The 22,222-nt window shown below is 44.4% G+C and overlaps 1 protein-coding gene and 1 long non-coding RNA gene across 3 annotated transcripts in view; one reads left to right on the top strand and one right to left on the bottom strand.

The window, feature by feature from the left end:
• Positions 1–592: 592 nt before the first annotated feature.
• Positions 593–22,222, bottom strand: part of LOC106605968 (maestro heat-like repeat-containing protein family member 1) — a gene marked incomplete at its 3' end in the record, with an annotated part of 28,268 nt that continues 6,638 nt past the window's right edge. The window contains 26 exon segments of one of the 2 annotated variants that reach the window (XM_045697554.1): positions 593–629; positions 2,201–2,397; positions 2,517–2,682; positions 3,144–3,298; positions 3,380–3,532; positions 3,748–3,860; positions 4,262–4,397; positions 5,020–5,124; positions 5,218–5,313; positions 7,752–7,896; positions 8,212–8,291; positions 8,536–8,658; positions 9,629–9,655; positions 11,436–11,582; positions 12,031–12,153; positions 12,619–12,738; positions 13,090–13,197; positions 13,752–13,804; positions 14,449–14,590; positions 14,767–14,807; positions 16,000–16,144; positions 18,023–18,133; positions 18,297–18,419; positions 18,782–18,855; positions 20,923–21,036; positions 21,996–22,074. In XM_045697554.1, the coding sequence (XP_045553510.1) occupies positions 593–629; positions 2,201–2,397; positions 2,517–2,682; positions 3,144–3,298; positions 3,380–3,532; positions 3,748–3,860; positions 4,262–4,397; positions 5,020–5,124; positions 5,218–5,313; positions 7,752–7,896; positions 8,212–8,291; positions 8,536–8,658; positions 9,629–9,655; positions 11,436–11,582; positions 12,031–12,153; positions 12,619–12,738; positions 13,090–13,197; positions 13,752–13,804; positions 14,449–14,590; positions 14,767–14,807; positions 16,000–16,144; positions 18,023–18,133; positions 18,297–18,419; positions 18,782–18,855; positions 20,923–21,036; positions 21,996–22,074 (2,913 nt within the window). 2 annotated transcript variants of the gene reach the window in all.
• On the top strand, positions 10,755–14,542 carry LOC123727863 (uncharacterized). Its single transcript, XR_006759810.1, has 3 exons — positions 10,755–10,842; positions 11,422–11,596; positions 14,456–14,542. It is a non-coding gene; the product is annotated as an uncharacterized lncRNA (long non-coding RNA).

The raw sequence follows: 22,222 nt of genomic DNA, 5'->3' as shown, positions 1-22,222 counted from the left end.
TGCGTCCAAATTGCTTGGTGTGACACAGGATTTATATGTTTGCAGATGTGAAGGTTCTGGATAGGTATAATCAGTGTGGAGGTGGACATTCTATCATATTGCTTCCTTCTTACAGACCTGCAACAGTGGCCCTGGGGCTATTTCACGAGCTCACCTCACAGACCTACAACAGTGGGCCCTGGCTTGGCTCCACCTCACAGACCTACAACAGTGGGCCCCTGGGCTTGGCTCACCTCAGAGAAGAAGGCTGTGATAGTGACCCTCTGACACTCGTAGATGTTGTTGAGACAGGGGCACAGACACTCCACTATGGCCGGGAGACGAGGGCCTGCGTGCTTGCCATGGCCCCTGAAAACAACACACCTCTCCACACTAACTGGTAGAGCATAAAGGGTAGCTATACTGTGCACATATCATGAAGAAAGAGTTAGGGCTGAGGTTAGGGTTGAACCAGGATGTGGACATGAAGCCAGGGTTAAGGTCAGGGTGTACCTGGCGAGGAGGGTGACCCCGTGATGTGGTGCTTGGGGTCCTTCATCTTGTCCCGAGGCCCCCTCCTGGTCCAGGGTTTCACTACATCGTCCAAGCTGGGCCGGGCCAGGAGGATCCGCAGCGCCTCCACCGCTACCCTGCAACCCAGGAACACACAGACAAAGGAGTTAAACCTTCAATTAAAATAACGACATTTTTCCTGAAGGAACTTAATTTTCACATCTTCACATTGTATGGTAACTATGATCAGTGAAACCAATACTGTCATTACTCCTTTTCATTACCTGTACTGATAACTTCATATAGTATTGATTGATTGAGTTTATTTTATTTTTACAGGGACAGTGCACATTAATCAACGTTTCAGTAAAAGTGCTGGTTTTAGCCAGCCGGCTAATTTTCAACCGCAGTCCCTGGGCAGGTTATTAAAAACAATTACAATATAGACAATTATTGAACAGTGAGCACACGCAGAGCAACATAGGACAAGCAAGATGCTTAGCATACAGACAGAGCAACATAGAACAAAAAGCAACAAAGACAAAATCCATAAAAACAACAAAAGGGTGTTTCCACACCTCACAAGCTACAGACAACATGGAAAGCGGCAATACACAGCTAGGGATTATGTTCACGCAAATCTGATTGACATTTAGCCATGTCTTCATGCATTTCTGTGAAAGTGTGATAGGTGGTGCAGGTATGTGTGTCTGATGGCAGTGTATTCCAGACATGGGAAGCTCTCACAGAGAAAGCAGATTGACTAAGGTGCTTTTCCTTAAAAGAAAATCTATACAGTCACCTCTCATGGCAGACATTGTGGATCTGCTGCCATATGTTTGGGTTTTCTGTTTAACAAAAGTACTGAGTGGAGGGGGAGCTAGGCCATTTAGGATCTTGAATACAAGACATGCGTTGGTGTATTGCACAAGATTTTCCCAACTCAGGAGCTCATGCTTTCTGAGGATGTAATCGGTGATGATGGCTATTGGGCTTCCTATCAAGCACTTTGAGAGCCATGTTTGTAGAACAGACTGAATGGGTTTTAATGTTTGTACAGCAGCTTGAGCACAACTAGTCAAGCAGTATGTTAAGTGGGGGGAGTATCGTAGATTTGAAGTACAGTCTTGCTACCTCTGTGGTCAAACAATTTCGTATAAATCGGAGAATTAGCTAGGTTGAATTTGGTTATTTGAATCGACCTTTTTCACCTGCTTTTTCAAAGAGAGGTTGGAATCAAGTATGATTCCAAGGTACTTAAAATCAGATACCACCTGGAGCTTCTCCCTGACACATAGACATCTGGCTCAGTAGCATCTGTTGCCCTCTTTGTGAAGAACATCCAAACAGTTTTTTCACATTGAGATGCAACACGAGTCACTGAGCCACTTTGTAACCTGACCATTACAGTAGTGAGTTCTTGTGCAGCTTGTTGTCATTACTCCTTTTCATTACCTGTACTGATAACTTCATATAGTATGTCACCAGTACTTAGTGTATATTTACGTACATGTTTGGATGATCTCCGTAATCACATTTTCTGGGAGGTATATGGGGGGGGTGTTCATGTGGACCCCTGTAGGACCTAACCTCTAGTCATTTTCTAACACTGGCACTCCAGATAATCTAATGGAGTGTCCCTGCACTCCACCCTGTGTGTCTTATGATACAGTATGCGCTAGCTAGCGTATGTCGGCTCCTAACCCACCCGCACACGTCGAAGCCGGCGGACAGTTTGGTGGGGCTCTTTCTGTTTGTTCCGAAGCTGTTGATGTCTTTGGGTAGTGTGACCCCCAGGCTGGAGCCCAGGCGGACCAGCAGGGAGCTGAAGAGCTGGGGGAACAGGGACACCACGGCATCCTGGCTCTGGCCGTTCAGCATCATCTCCTTCAGGGCACAGGTCATCTGACAATAGAATAGCATAGAAAATGATTGCTCAGACTTGTACATTTGACACAAATAAACCTAGCAACACACCATTACCCAGACAGTCTCATCACAGCACTCTATAACCTGCTCCTCACAGCTAGAGGGTGACTGGTGGCCACCTTGGTGAGGCCTCCTCTCATCATGGACTCCTTCTTGTCCACGTAGGGCACCATGATGTTGAGCTTCTCCATCAGCATCTCCATGATCTGAGAGGCCAGTTTACTGTCTGCCCCCAGGGCAATCCACATCTCACAGCTCCAACTGGGGATCACACAGGGAGAAGTCACCATGAGGGGTAGGGCTCACTTTGAATGGGAGGCAGTGAAACCATTTCCTCTGCTACTACACACAGGGTTGCAAAATGTCTAACTTTCCCCTAAATTCATCAGTTCTCCAGAAATACTGGTGGGAAGATTCATGGAGTCTCACTCGTGTGTGTGTGTGTGTGTGTGTGTGTGTGTGTGTGTGTGTGTGTGTGTGTGTGTGAGAGAGAGCGAGAGAATTAACATGTCAAATGAAGCAGGGAGAAAGGGAGTTGGCTTTTGGAAAGGAGAAGGATAGGAGGAGAGAGCTGTCACTTGTCAAATGGAGAAACAAAGACAGAGGGATCTTCCTTGTTGAACAGAGGGGAGACAAGGGGAAGAGAGAGAGAGAAGGGGATCTCAGTTGTCGAAGAGCAGGGGGTAGGAGATGGAGGGAGGAGAGGAAGAGAGGGTTCTCACCTGTCGAAGGGCAGGGGGTAGGAGATGAGTGTGTTGATGACAGTCTGGAGGTGCTGTGTAGCCAGGATGAGGATGGACTGGGCCACAGACACCTTCACCTGCTCCTCACTGATCATCTGCAGACGGATGTGAAGCACCTCCAGCATCTCTGATACCTGACACACACAGCTCATTTAGAGGGGGTGAATGTGTGTGTGAGAGAGAGGGTGTGCGAGTCAGTGAGTGTGCCAGTGTACCAGGTCTTGTAGTCCAGCTCCTCTGTGCTTCAGCAGGGTGTTGAGTAGAACACTGGAGGCTCTGGAGCAGTTAGACTGGGAGTCCACCAGCCCCTCAAACAACATGAAGATCAGAGTGTTGAGCTGCTGCTGGGGCAGACGCTTACTGATGATCTACACAGACCAGACAGACGGGAAAAGACAGAGACACAAAATAAAGACACACATTATGAAAGTAGAGTTGCAAAATTCCAGTAACTTTTCCCAAATTCACAGGTTTTCCAGAAAGAGTTGACCAGAATTTTGAAACCCAAGGTGAAACAATGTCTAAATATTTTTGTGTATGTAATGCTGACTGTATTCTCCTATCCTGTAACAGAATTCCTTACCTTGGCCAGCTCGGAGCAGGTCTTGTAGAGGACAGAGTGGTCTGGGTTGTCCATGCTCTCCCTCAGTGTGATCAGTCTCTCCACCGAGTCGTCTGTATAGTCCAGAGAGAAGCCTAGTGCCAGGGCAGGGAGACAATGAGACCAGCTGCAGCTGAGCTCCACACACTGCAATCTCACTCCCAGCAGAATGCCACACAAACACAGAGGTCTGCTTCCCAAAAGGCAGCCCATTCGCTATATAGTGAACTACTTTTGACCAGAGCCTTATGGGCCCTATATAGGGAATAGGGTGCCCTGTGGAACAGAACCAGAGTTTCCCGTATTAAAGAGGCCCACAAATGGGCTGTCTTGGTCGCTGGGGGAGATAAGCTGGTCGCTGGGGGAGATAAGCTGGTCGCTGGGGGAGATAAGCTGGTCAGCAGAGAATAGGAAACTATACAAGACATATTGAATCAGAGACAGCGTGTGTGTGTGTGTGTAGTGGTGTGTGTGTGTGTGTGTGTGTGTGTGTGACCTTCGTAGCGTAGCTGGATGTAGAGCAGTGTGTAGATGCAGTCGATGGCTGCCCTGCGGACCAGGGGGTTGGGGTCGGTGCATCGGGGGGCCAGGCGGCCCAGGAGAGATCCCAGGTTGTGGAAGGTTACCATGTTCTACAGAGACAGAACACCCAGATTAAGGCTATGGGTTGGTTCCACATTTAAAGGGATCCTTCAGGATTTTGGCAATGAGGCCCTGCATCTACTTCCCCCACTTGTGGATACCATTTTTATGTCGGTGTCCAGCATTAAGGAAATTAGAGATTGTTTTGCAAGCCAATGCTAACTAGCGTTAGCGCAATGACGGAGTATATTGGTATCTACAAGGATGCTAGCAGATACCCATAGACTTCTAGTTCAGTTCACCTGTTCATCGGAGTCTGGGAAAGTAGATAAAGGGATTTCTGCAATGAGGCCATTTAACAATAAAAAAAACACTTATCAACTTCTACTGTTCTCCAGGAATTCTGGATGATTTATTTCCATGTCCTTCAGTATTTTGTGGTCCTGGTACCACAAGCCCCATATTCCTAACAAATGAGCCTTTAGAACCACTGCAAACAAAGGTCAGCTCATAAGATACACTACTGAACATTATGGCATCTGAAACGTTTTGAAAAACACAAACACAGCTATATTTGCTGTTAGTTTATGTCTACAGAACTCAAGGACTTCAGCTAGTAAGGTCCAAATATGACCTGAGAAAGAAGGGTTTGCAGATGTTTTTCTGACTCACTTTGACGTGGAGGTTGTTGAAGTAGAACTCCAGGATGTGAGCGGTGGTGTTCATCGCCCTCTCCCTCTCATGATCCTGACCAGAACTCAACCACTCCTCAATGTGCTGCGGACAAACAAAAACAGGGTCACGGTTGAGCTAAAGATCAACGTATAAATAAGTAAACATTTAAGAGTATACTTCTTATCACCAACTTACCTTGAATACACTCTGGAGTCCGTCTGGACTCAGGTCTCTTACAAGAATATTCCTCAATAACTCCTGAAGAGCATTGAAGGTGTCTTTGTATAACGCCTGTGGGAAAAGCAGTAGATACAAGCTTTACCATCTCCACTTTCAGGGTATCTGCTGGTTCCATGAAGTTGAATTTAAGACTGGTCCCAAGTATTCCCACACAGAGAGAGACGCGTGATCGTATACAAATGTAAGCAAGGTTTGAAATGATTATGTTTTAGTCAAACATATCTGTTTGGGCTTCTTGCGGTCAGTTTGTAGTCTACAAATTATTAGTCATTATGTTCCATCCACTCAATAAAAATGATGATGATGGGCTGCTAGGCTATAGATGGCAGAAGCATGGGGTTGCCCATCTGCCCCAATGGGCTAATCATTAGCTAGATCACAAACTAAGTGTCCAGAACTCAGGCTTCCATACCTATACCTGCTCCAATGATACTGAACATAACCATACCACTGTGAAAAAATCCTTAAAGTCAAATATACAGCACAGTAAGTGTATAAACATGTGGTCACTGGGTGTGTTTGATTCAGCACTGCTCAAACACACCGGAGTCAGATTAACAAGGTCCTGTTGAGCAGTTGATTTGTAGAATCTGACGTGTTAGACGGGCTGGAACAAAAGTCTACACACCCAGTAGGTCTGCTGGAGGTATTATCCAATAAGAATTATGGGATAAGACTAGAACATTAGCCGACAACCAAAAAAACATAACTCATTCAGTGAATCCAGGATCAAATGGCTGTACTTCGAGGGAAGGCTCTAAGACGGACTTTATCCAGTACAAAGACAGACCTTGTTATAGACATTTCATCTAACATGTTCAGGGAATGCATGATAGTTATTCTGATGTGCAATAACAAAATAGGATCCAGAATAATCAGATATTTTTATTTGTCTGCATGTGTGTGTGTGTATTGGCCTAGGCTATATGCTACATAATGATACAAATAAATCTAATGTATTGTCACATACACCAGATAGGTGCAGTGAAATGTGTTGGCTTTAAAGGGTCAGCCATAGTAGTACGGCACCCCTGGAGCTAATTAGGGTTGAGATGCCTTGCTCAGATTTTTCACCTTGTCGGGTATTGAAACCAGAATCCTTTGGTATATTTGTTTATTTAGGGCCTGTAACCGCTAGGCTACCTGCTGCCCGAGGAAGTAGGAACTCAAAACACATTAGCTAGAGTGCTAACTCTAAATATGATATCGTTGCTGGATAGCAATGCAATTGATCCAACAGTAAATGTAACATCCTACAAAAATATTCCATTGTATTCACCCCAAATGGTACGCTCCACTCCGTTCCACTGGCTCATCAGCCGTTTGTAAAGTGGTGTCATTTCCTCTATCTTGACAGAAATTATTTTTACAGTATACACAAAGCTGAGACTCTACTCTTAACAACAGTAAAAATAGTTGTTTTAAAACAACTGTCTTTCCCACAATTACATTTCTAAAATGTTGCTCAACTGTCAGTTTGCTTGCTCTTCTCAGAACGCATCTCTCCCTTCACTCTGTGTGTAAAGGGGGAAGGAGCGAGAGCCAGCAGCCAAACAGGGACAGGGCAGATACTTTCATTTCAGGAAGCAGATTAACGCACATTACTGTTGAGCAAAAAATGTTTTTACAACCAAAACAATCTGCAGGAACATTGTGTAGCCTAATCACCAACATTTCTTAGGTAAGAGAAGGACAATGTCGGTTTATCATCCCAGATGAGGTTGTTGTCTGACTGTATAGGCTACCTTCTCTCTCCTCTGGCAACGGTCCGACACACACACACACACACACCTCTAACATCTTGAAAGTGCGGCTCGATTGTTATTTAACGTTGGTGTTTTGCCGCAGTGGCAACAATTACGCAGAAGCACAATATAAAACAGTGTAGTCATCTCCGTCACATTCTTTAAGACGTTTGAAAACTGAATTTAAGACATTTTTAGACTTAAGGCCTTTTATTAAATCAGATAAATGAATGAGATTTTTTTAAGGACCAGCGAACACCCTGTTTCATACTTTCACAAAATGAGTGTGAAGGAACAAAGTGCAGGTTTATGTTTCTGCTGAGATGACTGCATGTCTACACACAGAGAGAAGGGCTGTGTATACAGTATATGTATACTTGAGGTTGTTCCTGTGTGTCCTAAAGTTGAACATAACTATAAGGTTTCTCTATAACAGGATACATAATAAATCACTTCCTGCTTTAGTCACATGGTTTGTGACTCACCCTATGCCAATCCACTGACTTTGAAATGTCCATGATGCATTGGTTTGATTGCACTTAGGTCAACATCAATTAGATTGAATCAATAATAAACTTTTCAATATGAATTGGTTGATTTGTATGAATAATAGTTAATGTACCTACATGTACAGTAATTCTCATTTTGCGCCCCCTCCAGGTTTGTGCACCTGTTGACTACAGCAACCCACTGACGGTGAAAAATCCCAACGAGGTATTGAGATGCTTCAGCTTCATCTCTCACCTCTCTCTGTTGGGGCTCCAGCACCTCCTCGTCTTTTCCCCTGTCCTTGTCCGGAGTGTTCACCGGGGGAAGGCCGTACACACCGTTCAGACACGTCCGCAGCATATCAAAGTTCTCATTCTCCGTCAGCGCCGGCTCCAGGTTACTGGGGTCAACCCGGGGTTAAGGATCAATGATGTCACTCAGTAGAGGCTAGGGTTGCAAAAACTGCCCAGGTTTTCCAGACATCCTGGTTGGAAGATTCCTGGAATCAGGAGGGAAGGAATATCCAGAATCTTCCAACCAGGATATCTGGAAAACCTGGGAATTTGGGGAAAGTTCCCTGATTTTTGCAACCCGAGAGGAAGATGAAACACCTGGTACTGACAAGCTCCTGACAGGCTGACAGTCTATGGCTGACATCTCTGGGCTCTGTTCCAATATGCAACCCACTAGCACACCTCTGGGCATTAAAGGATACATGAGGTTGGCACACGTGGTCATCACAAGGTGGCGAACCGGAGTCCGCATGGCATCCGTGGGTTCTGCCTTGATAAAATCCTTCAATAAAAGGAAGATATTGAGATGGGTCAACACAAATCAGAACCACTTGACTGTAGCAGCCCTCATATCATAAAGCCTTTCTAACAGCTGCATAAGACATAACAGCAGTCATAAACAACGTTTTACAGTTGGTGTGATCTAAATCCAGTAACATTTAATGTAACCCTCCATCATAAGGGCTACATAACACTGTCCTAACAACGACATAAGATACATGACATAACAGGTGACAAACACTGACCATCATGACTCCCATGAGTTCCTGCTTGCGGACAAACATGTAGCCCTGATTGCGTACGACGGTGCTGATGGCCTTGGCTATGAGCCCCACACTCTGAATCAGACTCAGCTTCATGGTCAGGTCCTGATGGGGGGGAATACAGCGTACACACACACACACACACACACACACACACACACACACAGGGAGACAGACACAAACACACAGCCTCAGACTGTGTTCATGGCGATAGCAGTCCGAGGTTTAGTTTGTTCACATCATTGTGAGCAAGACAACCAAATATTAGTTGTATAGTGCAGCCCTCAAGCATACAGACAAGTCACTTACCCTATGATTCTAAAGTTCCCTATGCCATCTATAAAACACCTACAGATAGCTGGATAGCCTAGAGCAGGACCAAGGATTTCAACACTAGTGATTTTTTGTTGTTGAAAATGTCAGGGGTCCATAAAGAGATGATGTTAAACTTGATAAGAGCATGTCACCAATAGAATGGTTTCAGAACATGGCATAAGAAACAACAGCTTATGGTTGGGTAAGTCACATTCTACTGAAGATGAATTTTACTACTTTTCAGTTGGCTTAAAAATCAGTGTGTAGATACAGGTCAATATGAATTAAACAATCAAAAAGTAGAGGGTGTATTTTTAAAGAATGATCATCCATGCCTTGATTTGGAGACTGTAAATGTCAGACAGAAATGTAAGCTTTGCGATCTGGAAGGGGAAAAAGAATTTGAACATCAAATTCCACCATCTGATTTAGCATCACAACCTAAGAGCTGGTGTGTGTCTTCGATCAAAAAGGGAAGGAGGAAACCACAAGGCCCGAGAAACACCATAGTGTCATACCGTGTTAGTAGGACATGGAGGGCATTCAAAAGCACTAAACGTTCTGAACTTCTGAAACAGAGGCAAACAAATACACTGCCTCCCATCATAACTACATGTGGTGCTGATCTTTCAACTAGAGCCATTTACTTCTAAAAGTTCAGAAAGTTGAAGCAGCAGCGTTCTAGAGAGAAGAGATTGTTAGAAGAGTTTTAGTGAGAGAGAGATAGAGAGGATCCTTCATTAGGGTCCAGTCACGGTACCTTGGTCTCTATTTTAATTCCCAGAACCTGCACAACATAAAAGCAACAAGGAGTTTAATCCACAAGTGAACACTACTAGACAATAATATATCCTTTCCCCCCTAAAGAGAAGAGAATATGCTCTTCCCCCTCATTAAGAAAATGTTATCACACTACAGAAGGCCCTTACCATGAAAGTGTTCCCCGTTTAGATGGTTAACCATGGTATGGGACAGTGATACATTAAATGTCTCACAGATACAGATGAACTCAACCTCTATATCCTTATTGCAGTAAAAAGGTTAGCAAATGTTCCAGTGCTAGCCAACTAGACGTAGCCAATTAAATGAGCCCCATGTGGAACCCAAACGACTCCATGGATATAGACTCGGCTTCTTAACATTAAACACCTTGTGTGTGTGTGTGTGTGTGTGTGTGTCCGTCCGTCCAATCACCCACCCTAACCACGGACATAAAATCCCATGATCCAGTTCAAGTGGACATCTGGAGGTCATAGTGTACATTGGCAGCGGCCCCTGAAGGCTGCAGTTTAACAAAGAAAACTATGGAGGCTAGTTTTCAGACAGTCATTGTGATGCTTAAGCATATGGCCGGCGGCTAAAGGAGAAGAACCCCTGAGGATATAAACAAGGTTCATCTGTAGCCATGGAGAGACAGAGAGACCTCCTGAATGCTACGAGTGAGACATTTGAAACACTACAACGTAGCGTGACTTCTCTAACTGGTTGATATAATCACACGTTCCTTTCACTGTGGTTTGTGCTGTGTGGTTTTATGTACCTTTCAAATGCCTCAATTATGACCCATCGTTGGTTTTAACCATATAACCACCAGTATGTAACTGTGAGCAGTGAGCCTAACCAACTGTCTGTGTACATCCCAAATGGTACCCTATTCACTATATAGTGCACTATGTAGGGAATAGGGTACCATTTGGGATGGATCTGTCTGACCAGCATGTCTTTTAACTCCATCAGACTCAGCCTTATCGCAACTTCTGCTCTGTGAGGTCACTCAGTACCATGCCAACCCACGCATGCTCACAGAACTTCTTCTCTGTGAGGTCACTCGGTACCTCGCCAACCCAAGCATGCTCACTGGGCCAACGGAGAACGGTAAAAAATAGATTTTCAGGAATAATGTGAAGCTGCAGCTATTCTGACTACGCTAGCTAACGCTGCCATTGAGGAAGGGGAAAACATTACAAGGCGATGGTAAAACACAGTGCTATGTGGTGATCAGCGACGGGTATCGCTCAGTGATTATTTCTCTCTCTGCAATGGGGGGTAAATGGATGGTTGGAGATGGGAGTGGGGTTTAATTTGACTGGCCAGACCTCTTTATAGGACATGTGGGGGTATTTAACAGGTCGTCCCTGGCAGCCTCTGTACTCTAACAGTATGGGCAGCCAAAGGTAACAGCCTAACTAACTCTGTCTTTATGCTGATGAAGGCCTGGGCCTGTAGTGTCTCAGAGTAGGAGTGCTGATCTAGGATCAGGTCCCCCCCTCTTATTCATTATGATTTAAAAGATACAACTGATCCTAGATCAGCACTCCAACTCTGAGACGCTTTGTGAATATGTGCCCTGAAGGCCAAAACGGGTCCATTGAGACTGATGACAACATCTAAAGAACTATTTACATTTGAGAGATGCTGGCTGTCTGTTTCATCCAGGCCTTCCTGACAGAGATTCACTCTTGGATCAAAACGTTGTGGACTAGCTTTATTAAAGGGATGTGGTGGAGTAATTAAGGGATGTGGTGGAGCAATCATGTGACTGTGTCTCTCAAGTCCTAGCTCCTTACCTTGGTGTTGAAGTGCTTACTGATGCTGCGGAGGATGTCTGAGTCGATGCGGGACAGGATCTGGTCCTCTGGGGCGTGGAGCGCTACGTAACCGTAACACAGGATCAGCGTGCTCTTCATCTTCTCTACATCCAAGTCATTCTTGTCCTGAGGAGGAGGAGGTAGAGATGGGAGGATTATGGTGTAGATTGAGCTTAGTAGCGGACTAAAAAGCTATTTCAATGTGGAATTAATGTCAACTTTATAAAAACCTTCAAAAATATAAATTAGGCTAATTAAAATCAGTTTATCAACACCTGTAAACGTTTCCTTTAAAAATACTTTAGCAGGGCTTGATCGAGCTTGTTTGGTGAAATGGAACCAATGGAATAGTCCCCAAAGTGCAAACCGTGCCTACTGTACCTGACACTCCAGGCAGGCTCAATCAAATGCTCAAAGTAGTAGAAAGAAATCAACAAGCTCCATAAAAATCTTCAATCTGAATGTGTTAAATTGCTGACTGTACAGTGTAGATAGAACCTCCAAGGCAGGCAGGCATTGCCAAGTTTGTGTTTATCGGCTACGATGAAAATAAAAACACGAATAGCATACTAACTTTGAGCAGGCTGAATATTCCTGAGGCTTTCTTGAAGGCGTCAGATTTCCCGAAGTCGTCCAGTTTGGCCAGAGTGGCATCGAGATGACTGCTTGCACACAGCCCGATCCCCATGGCGACACCCTGGGAAACCCATTACCCCAAACACACCCTATTAGCACAGTTTAATGGACACTTCAGCCTCCTATGACCAAACAGTACATCTAGATTATCATTAACACCGGCATTACAATTTGACTACCACTCTCTATTAGGCCTAAAGACTGTAAAAACACCACAATTCCTAATCATCTGGTTAAAATACAACGGAAATGAGGGGGAAACTTAACTCCAGACACAAATTACAGCTTAGGAAGGCAGACGTGACCTCCCTTTGAAAATAAGCAAAGGCATAAGACTACTTGTCACAAGACTGTCTTAACTGGGCAATTAAACTGCACAAAGAATCCCTGTTCTGCCCGGCGACGCTCTGCCCTGCCTTACGCAGACAATTACATCACAGGTCACGCTGAACATATGATGATAAATAAAAGCAAATGCTATCAAGAGGATCATGGCCTGACTCAAACGGGGACTAAGAGGTTTTACCGCTCTCTCGATGGCGTCGTTGTGTCGTGCACTGATCAGTATCTCTTGGAGCTGCTTCTGGACCACCTCCTTATTGGAACACTGCTGCAGGGTCACTCCAACGCACCTGTAGAGGAAACGCTGTGGAAAGAGCCATGAAGCCAAGAAGAGAAACCTTGATAGTTCGTAGAAGATATTATTTTACTAAGATTTTACTGAAGATTGAGGTTCTACCAACCTGGAAACTTTGTAGAATATATTGTTTTAATAAGATGTTGTTAACGCTTATCAGGTTCAGAAGAGTTCCTTGAGGTACTTTTAAATAAGATCATGTTTAAAGAGACATAAATACAATGTGTTACATCTCATGGTTAGGGCTAGGAGTTTTCCCTGAACTATAAGTGAAGACCGGAGAACTCCCTGGTCAGGTCATGAAGAACTCTTGGCCCTACTCATGGTTGAAGAGAGGTTAGGATGAGGTTGTTCACTAACCTTCTCTTCCAGGGACTGGTTATAGGTGGACAGGTAACGTGTGGCCTCTATAGCCAGCTGACAGCTCCACTTGTCATCAGCTATGGCCACCAGGGACTTGGCTAGGAACTGTATATGTCCAAACAAAACCCCACCACACAGCCATGTGACCACATCATTATGCTGTATATCAAATCCCTTTGTGACTGAAACAGAAAACACTTCTTATCCAACGCTTTGTGCGTCAGACACTGCATGCATCCCAAATGGCACCGTATTCCCTATGTAGTGCAATACTGTTGACCAGAGCCCTGGTCAAAAGTAGTGTATTATAAAATGAACAAGATACCTTTTGGGACAAACCTTATTCTACATATTGACTGTTATTGACAGTGTTGTGGGGACAGACAAAGAGGATGTTAGATAAAGATCACCATAGTGACTGTTATTGACAGTGTTGTGAGGACAGACAAAGAGGATGTTAGATAAAGATCACCATAGTGACTGTTATTGACAGTGTTGTGAGGACAGACAAAGAGGATGTTAGATAAAGATCACCATAGTGACTTATTGACAGTGTTGTGAGGACAGACAAAGAGGATGTTAGATAAAGATCACCATAGTGACTTATTGACAGTGTTGTGGGGACAGACAAAGAGGATGTTAGATAAAGACGGGCATACCTGTAATAGACTCTCTTCCCATTTCTTGTTGTCTAGTGTTTCTGGGGTAGACTCTGTAAAGAAGAATAGACCATACTACTCAGACCTCGCTCGCCGCACTTCCTCCCAGACAAAAAAACAACTACAAAAGAGGGCAGCAGAATATTCTGTGCACGTTCCAAAACTGACCAAAGAGCTAAAATGATTTAAGATCAGTTTTAATGCCCTATGCTCTACTTCAATCCAAGCTATGTATTTTTATGATGGAAAGATGAAAATGGCCCACTGCAAAAAAATTAAATAAAAAGTTATATCTCCAAAAAAAATATAGCCCATAAAATATTGCCTTCAAAATTGTGAATCACTTATAATGTCCCTTAACTGCAGCTGTTGTGGTAGAAGCATGCGTCTTTATTGATGTCAGTTCTCAGTAGAATACATGGAGGAAGAACTATTTTAAACCACGGATATTAAAACGAGGTTCACAGCCTCCTAAGCTGTCAATACTGCAGGAGCAATAAAAGTCGCTCAGGGTTATTTCTGCTTTGGAGATATATATATATATATATATGATGAGCCCCAAATGGCACCCTATTCAGTGCACTACTTTTGACCAGGGCCCATAGGCACTACATAGGGAATAGGGTGCCATTTGACACACAGACATAGCTCGCTACAGGTTATAAGACTCTGGGGTCATTGAGTTGAGGTCCTTTACCTTCCAGGTAGCTGAGGAGAGCAGGGATCTCCTTCTCCCAGAGTGTCTCAGCGTTGGGGTGGATATTAGGACTTATAACGTTCAGTAGAGACAGAGACGGTGCACCATGGCCACGACTCCGGAACGGGAACGAACCATTCACCTGAGACACAAGCACATCCCGATTTACAGGTAAGACAAAGAAATAGCCTAGCTATTACTGGAGACATTGATCATACTTCATGGGGGTTTAAATCAAGTTCAAGTTTTATAACACCCACATAGCAAACTGAAATCTATGAGCATTCAAGTGGCATGTCATTAGGGTTTCATACTCACCAAGAGCCGCACCATCAGTATATGTGGAGAGGGAAGATTAACTGAATTAGAAAGAAGAAACAGATGAGTAAACAAGGCTGATAGACTAAGCATTATAATGAATGACTGAATGATTAAGTGGCCAGGCTCGTACTTCTCCCCACAAAGAGTTGAGCTTAATCATTGAAACAATGACCTTACAGTTCAAGACCCAGCCGACGCCAGTGCTTTATTTAGTGATAAATGTGGCTTCTCATTCAGCTAATCAGAACCAGACACTCTGGTCTGTCTGGCCTCTAAGAACCGACCAACGGCCCTTTAATGAGAATAAAATGGCTGTAGAAAATAAAGTTTCAACGAAGAAAAAAAAAAAAAAAAAAAATCCCAATCCCAAAGAAGTGCTGACGAGGAGTGGGCCCGGGCCGCGACCATCTGGTTTACATTAAAGAAGTGCTGACGAGGAGTGGGCCCGGGCCGCGACCATCTGGTTTACATTAAAGAAGTGCTGACGAGGAGTGGGCCCGGGCCGCGACCATCTGGTTTACATTAAAGAAGTGCTGACGAGGAGTGGGCCCGGGCGCGACCATCTGGTTTACATTAAAGAAGTGCTGACGAGGAGTGGGCCCGGGCTGCGACCATCTGGTTTACATTAAAGAAGTGCTGACGAGGAGTGGGCCCGGGCTGCGACCATCTGGTTTACATTAAAGAAGTGCTGACGAGGAGTGGGCCCGGGCTGCGACCATCTGGTTTACATTAAAGAAGTGCTGACGAGGAGTGGGCCCGGGCTGCGACCATCTGGTTTACATTAAAGAAGTGCTGACGAGGAGTGGGCCCGGGCTGCGACCATCTCGTTTACATTAAAGAAGTGCTGACGAGGAGTGGGCCCGGGCTGCGACCATCTCGTTTACATTAAAGAAGTGCTGACGAGGAGTGGGCCCGGGCTGCGACCATCTGGTTTACATTAAAGAAGTGCTGACGAGGAGTGGGCCCGGGCTGCGACCATCTGGTTTACATTAAAGGGCCTGTGTGCCGAATCCCAATACGGAAACAGTGAGTGGAAAAGGGAGGGAGGAAAAGACATCTCATTGGTCAGATCCCCCTGGCTCATCGTGATGACATCATAATGGCTTGTTAATATGAATGTAATGTACTGTTTATGAATCTACTGTAACTGTCTACCAGGGAGGACAGGATAGAAAAAATACATTTCTGTTGCACACCTAGTAAATGGAGCTCCTTCTAAAAGACACCTACCTTGCTCGTTGAAGTCGATGTTGAAGTTGGGCTCCTGGGAGGCTCTCTTCTTGGTTCCCAGCAGCGTGAGGCTCTTACAGAGCGGTGTGGTGGCGTTGGAGTACTGACCTGGGGTCAGGTAGTACAGCAGCATGGGCCACAGGACCTGAAGAGACAGACAGAGGATCACTGTCAGGTAGTACAACATGGACCACAGCACCTGAAGACAGACAGACAGACAGGTGGTACAGTATGGAACACAGCACCTGAAGACAGACAGTCAGGTAGTACAGCATGGAACACAGCACCTGAAGACAGACAGACAGTCAGGTAGTACAGCATGGAACACAGCACCTGAAGACAGACAGAGACAGTCAGGTGGTACAGCATGGAACACAGCACCTGAAGACAGACAGTCAGGTAGTACAGCATGGAACACAGCACCTGAAGACAGACAGTCAGGCGGTACAGCATGGAACACAGCGCCTGAAGACAGACATAGACAGTCAGGTAGTACAGCATGGAACACAGCACCTGAAGACAGACAGACAGGTAATACAGCATGGAACACAGCACCTGCAGACAGACATAGGTAGTACAGCATGGAACACAGCACCTGAAGACAGACATAGACAGTCAGGTAGTACAGCATGGAACACAGCACCTGAAGACAGACAGTCAGGTAGTACAGCATGGAACACAGCACCTGAAGACAGACAGTCAGGTAGTACAGCATGGAACACAGCACCTGAAGACAGAGACAGTCAGGTAGTACAGCATGGAACACAGCACCTGAAGACAGACAGACATAGGTAGTACAGCATGGAACACAGCACCTGAAGACAGACATAGACAGTCAGGTGGTACAGCATGGAACACAGCGCCTGAAGACAGACAGTCAGGTGGTACAGCATGGAACACAGCGCCTGAAGACAGACATAGACAGTCAGGTGGTACAGCATGGAACACAGCGCCTGAAGACAGACATAGACAGTCAGGTGGTACAGCATGGAACACAGCACCTGAAGACAGACAGACAGAGAGTCAGGTAGTACAGCATGGAACACAGCACCTGAAGACAGACATAGACAGTCAGGTAGTACAGCATGGAACACAGCACCTGAAGACAGACAGACAGGTAATACAGCATGGAACACAGCACCTGCAGACAGACAGACATAGACAGTCAGGTAGTACAGCATGGAACACAGCACCTGAAGACAGACAGGTAGTACAGCATGGAACACAGCACCTGCCACAGGGAGACAGATGTACAGTAATATCACAACATTGAGTTCACCTGGTGCAATTGAACCAATAGAATAGTCACAAAAGTACAAACCCAGAGCTCTAGGCATGCTAAATCAAACCCAGAGTTCTAGGCAGCCTAAATCAAACCCAGAGCTCTAGGCAGCCTAAATCAAACCCAGAACTATAAATCAAAATATTTAATGTATGATTTGAACCCAATTCTGCAGAGATTTAATCCCATGAAGGAATGGTAAATCATTGTTCTCTTCAGTCTCTGTCAATGCCTTGTCTCATAGCTTCCAGTGGGAAGTAATACAAGAGACATGTCATCTCAGAGAGAGTGTTGATGTTGGGAACCTCAAAGGAACAAGTAACTAAGAGCAGAGTGACTGGCTGTAAAACAGACAGGGTGATGCCGTCTTTGGATGTGAGCCGGTTTTCCCTCAAGACATCTGATGATAGGAAAGTATGAACTGACTGAGCTTCTTTACACAAAACTCCATATTATAGCAATTCCACCCTCAGCCTCTTCTCATAAACGGTATTATGTTTGGTGTTAAGTGTGACTTGGCTTCGACGTATTCAAAAGCCGTTTTTACAGCAGGAACAAACATTAAAATGTAATTTGTTCACTGCCTCTATACCTGAAACGATTCCATGAACAACAAAATATGTTGTTTGTGCATAAATATGCTGATCAGATAAATAATGTTAATGTGAGAGAAGAAAACAGGTGATAGATTGCCTGCCGAGAGCGAGAGAGAGGATTCTTATCTCCATGCAGTAGACTCACGTCAGTCAGCCGTCCCACGGTCGTAGTGAAGAGGTGAAGTGTGTTGTCACACATGCTCCGCAGCGCCTCATTGGTCACTTCCTCCGGGTCACTGGGGCGCTGGCCTGGACGCTGCAACAGACCAAACCCACAAACAGTTCTTAAGAAACACACGGACCACCATATACAAGTCAGAGAGTAGTTTTAACTGATCCACCATCTACAATGTCATGCTAATCCCTCGCCAAGGATAATGTCTTAAGACCAAAACGGATTGTAGATATGACAAACGTACATAGTAGGTGTCGGGGAGAGCACAGTGTTGGATGATAAACTTGACCAGCAGGTCTCCTCCCTCCAGCTCCAGGTAACCATGGTGAGCCATGGCACTGATCACCTGGACAACCCTCTTCTTCACCTGCAGGGGGAAACGATAGACAGAGGTCAGAGGTCAAGCAAAACACGAACAATACAACAATAAGAAAACATGTAGTACCGGTTTCCCTGATTAAGCATGTTTGTACTAAAAGACGTGTTCAATGGAGATTATAGCCTATTGAAAGTGATTTTCAAACCAGGACCAGATTTAATCCATGTCTGGGAAATTGGCCCATAATGTGTGATATGTTTCCCAATTGAAAAGTGTTTTTTTTTGGTTTTTTTTACAGCACATGGATATGGGTCATTGAAACTGGGTTCATTTTTATTTTCTATGCCTTTCAGGAGAGAAAACTGAGCCAAATTGTAACAGTTTAATATTTACACATGGCATGAGGTTACCTTATTGCTGTGGTCAGCCAGTGGTTGTCTGATGCTGGCCAGGATGAGAAGCTTCTTCGACTCCATAATGGATGCTAGATCACAGACAGAAAGCCTTGAGTAACATCATGAGGTCATTTCATATCAAACAAGTCCTTTGTAAGTACCAGTGATGCTTTCAAATCCAGAGAACAGGTTCAAATAACACTAGAACTGCTAAAGTAGTCATTTTGACTGTTCATGAATGTATTTTATTACTCTGCCATTTAAGTCATGCCCCCCCCCCCCCCCCATCCTTGACCTGCCTGAAATTAGTCTATATAAAAAGACACTGTGGTTGTTAGAATGTTAATATCACCAACAGAACTGGAGTTAGAACCAGTTTTCAGAGGGCATATCATTATTTGAATGGTTTTCCACCATAAATTGGTGTGGCTGTTTTGATCAGATGGCACGGCTGCACTCTGAAAGGAAGCAGCCGCCGCTGGCCTGTTGCTGTGTTTTACAACATGCTTGACTTGGCTGCTGTCAACACACACGTTGTTCAAGAAGGGCATGAACAACACCATGCCCAGGAGAGACTTCATCACGAGTCTGACATACGGGCTACCTGAGAGACATGAGAGTCAAGGCAGCAGCAAAGATTCCCCATGAGCCTCTGCACGAGGCAAATTGCACACAGCTCCCAGGGAGGAGACGGATGCACAAAGAACAGAACCCAAGACACCTGTGTCCCCTGCAAGTGACGTGTTTGTGGGAAGTGTGTCGAGTAAGTAAAAGTGGTGAAGATGTGTCGACTGTTAGGACAAGGGATAACCGCTAAATGAAATCCAACTGGTGCCATTACGTGAAGCACACCATGGACAGTGACTTGGGAAAACATTCAGAAGCCTTGACTTGTTCCACATTTTGTTACAGCCCTATCCTAAAATGTATTAAATAGTTCCCCCCCCCTCATCAATCTACACACAATACCTCATAATGACAAAGCAAAAACAGGTTTAGACATTTTTGCTAATTTATCAAAATAGAAAAAACTGAAATATTACATTTACATAAGTAATAGACCCTTCACTCAGACTTCGTTAATGCACCTTTGGCAGCGATTACAGCTTCGAGTCTTCTTGGGTATGACGCAGCAAGCTTGGCACACTTGTATTTGGGAACTTTCTCCCATTCTTCTCTGCAGATCCTCTCAAGCTCTGTCAGGTTGGATGGGGAGCATTGCTGCACATCTATATCTCCAGAAATGTTCGATCAGGCTCAAGTCCGGGCTCTGGCTGGGCCACTCAAGGACATTCAAAGACTTTTCCCTTAGCCACTCCTGCGTTGTCTTGGCTGTGTGCTTAGGGTTGTTGTCCTGTTGGAAGGTGAACCTTCGCCCCAGTCTGAGGTCCTGAGCGCTCTGGAGCAGGTTTTCATCAAGGATCTCTCTGTATTTTGCTCCATTCATCTTTGCCTCGATCTTGACTAGTCTCCCAGTCCCTGCTGCTGAAAAACACCCACACAGCATAATGCTGCCACCACCATGCTTCACCATAGGGATGGTGCCAGGTTTCCTCCAGATGTGACACTTGGCATTCAGGCCAAAGAGTTCAATTTTGCTTTCATCAGACCAGAGAATCTTGTTTCTCATGGTCTGAGAATCTTTAGGTGCCTTTTAGGAAGGAAAAGCATCCAACAAGTGCTCAGCATATGTGGGAACTCCTTTAAGACTGTTGGAAAAGCATTCCAGGTGAAGCTGGTTAAGAGAATGCGAAGACTGTGCAAAGCTGTTATCAAGGCAAAGGGTGGCTACTTTGAAGAATCTAAAATGTAAAGTATATTTTAATTTAACACTTTTTTGGTTACTATGTGATTCCATATGTGTTATTTCATAGTTTTGATGTCTTGATGTCTTTGATGTCTAATTCTACAATGTAGAAAATCGTAAAATAAAGAAAAACCCTTGAATGAGTAGGTGTGTCCAAACGTTTGACTGGTACTGTATATATTGTAGTAACGTCTATGTATACTGTAGTAGTGAGTAGTGACTATAGTAAGTTAGTAGTAGTGCCTATATATTTACTGTATTCGTTTGTAGTGGTGTCTATATATACACTGCAGTAAGTGCCTCCTGTCCTGTGCAGACAGGCCCGAGCCAGACTAACTAGCAGTCTTACTGGAGGAGTTGATGAGGTGTCGGAGCACGGCCAGGGAGCCCATACGGATCCTCTCATTACTGTTCTCCAGTTTCTGAAGCACAAACATGACCAGCCGGTCTGGGAAGGTGTTGGCTGAGGAGGAAGGAAGCGTATGGCACAGAGTCAGACCACTGTTTAAAGTTTAAACACATTTACCTTTGAGTGAAGTCACACCATCTCAGATCTAAATCATGGATTCTCTCATTACAGGAGGACATGGTGTCCATCATGTAGTTTCTCTGCAGCAGCTCCGAGTTCTAGAATAACAAAGACCTTGTTCACAATGGCACCCTATTACCTATACAGTGCACTACTTTTGACCAGGGCACTATATAGAGAGTAGGGTGCCACATGAGACAGAGAGTCTTGTATTGGTTGAAGAGGGAAAACAGTCTGGAACTCTGAACATGGTATATAGGCCTAGTACTGTACCATGTAGGTAACAGAACCAATTAATACTGATATTCTACAATTCCATGATCATTTTATATTATACAATGTGAAGGAAATTACCCAGATCTGAAAAAAAAAAAAAAAATTATATATATATATATATATATATATAGGCCCAGACAGTAATATTTAGATGCAAGCACACAGAATGCTCACAGTCCAAACTGTGAGGACCAGCTCCTCATAAAACCCTTCTACACGTTGCAGCCATAAGGTCTTCAATCCAAACTCCATAAGTTGGAAGAGCAGTGAAGACAGACATGTGGCATATTGCTGCAGTGTCTGTGTGGCAGGGGGACTGTTGCTTAAATCCCTCCCTCCCCAACCGGAAGCAAATGACTACTGGATTAAAACTTCACACTGGTCCACTGACTGGTCTAACAAAGACCAGGTCAAGGGGCCTGTTCTAGAACCTTCCAGTAGAAATTATTGGGTAGAACAGTTGTGATTGTTATGTAGAATAAAGAATCGTGTAAATTCTATTCAATGCATTTCTATCTGTAACATTTACTTAAATGACTACAACCCTGACCTCTCAATCCAATAAACCCAGAGAACAAAACACACACGCACGGATTATTGAAGAACAGAAAACCAACCTAGAATGCTGAAGCATCTCAATACCTCGTTGTGATTTTTCACCGTCAGTGGGTTGCTGTAGTCAACAGGTGCACAAACCTGGAGGGGCGCAAAATGAGAATTACTGTACATGTAGGTACATGAACTATTATTCATACAAATCAACCAATCCATATTGAAAAGTTTATTATTGAGTCAATCTAATTGATGTTGACCTAAGTGCAATCAAACCAATGCATCATGGACA

Source organism: Salmo salar, chromosome ssa02 (assembly GCF_905237065.1).
Source record: "Salmo salar chromosome ssa02, Ssal_v3.1, whole genome shotgun sequence".
NCBI classification, from domain to species: domain Eukaryota; kingdom Metazoa; phylum Chordata; class Actinopteri; order Salmoniformes; family Salmonidae; genus Salmo; species Salmo salar.
The sequence above is the reverse complement of the archived record's forward strand: the minus strand, read 5'-3'. Positions and strand labels throughout refer to the sequence as shown.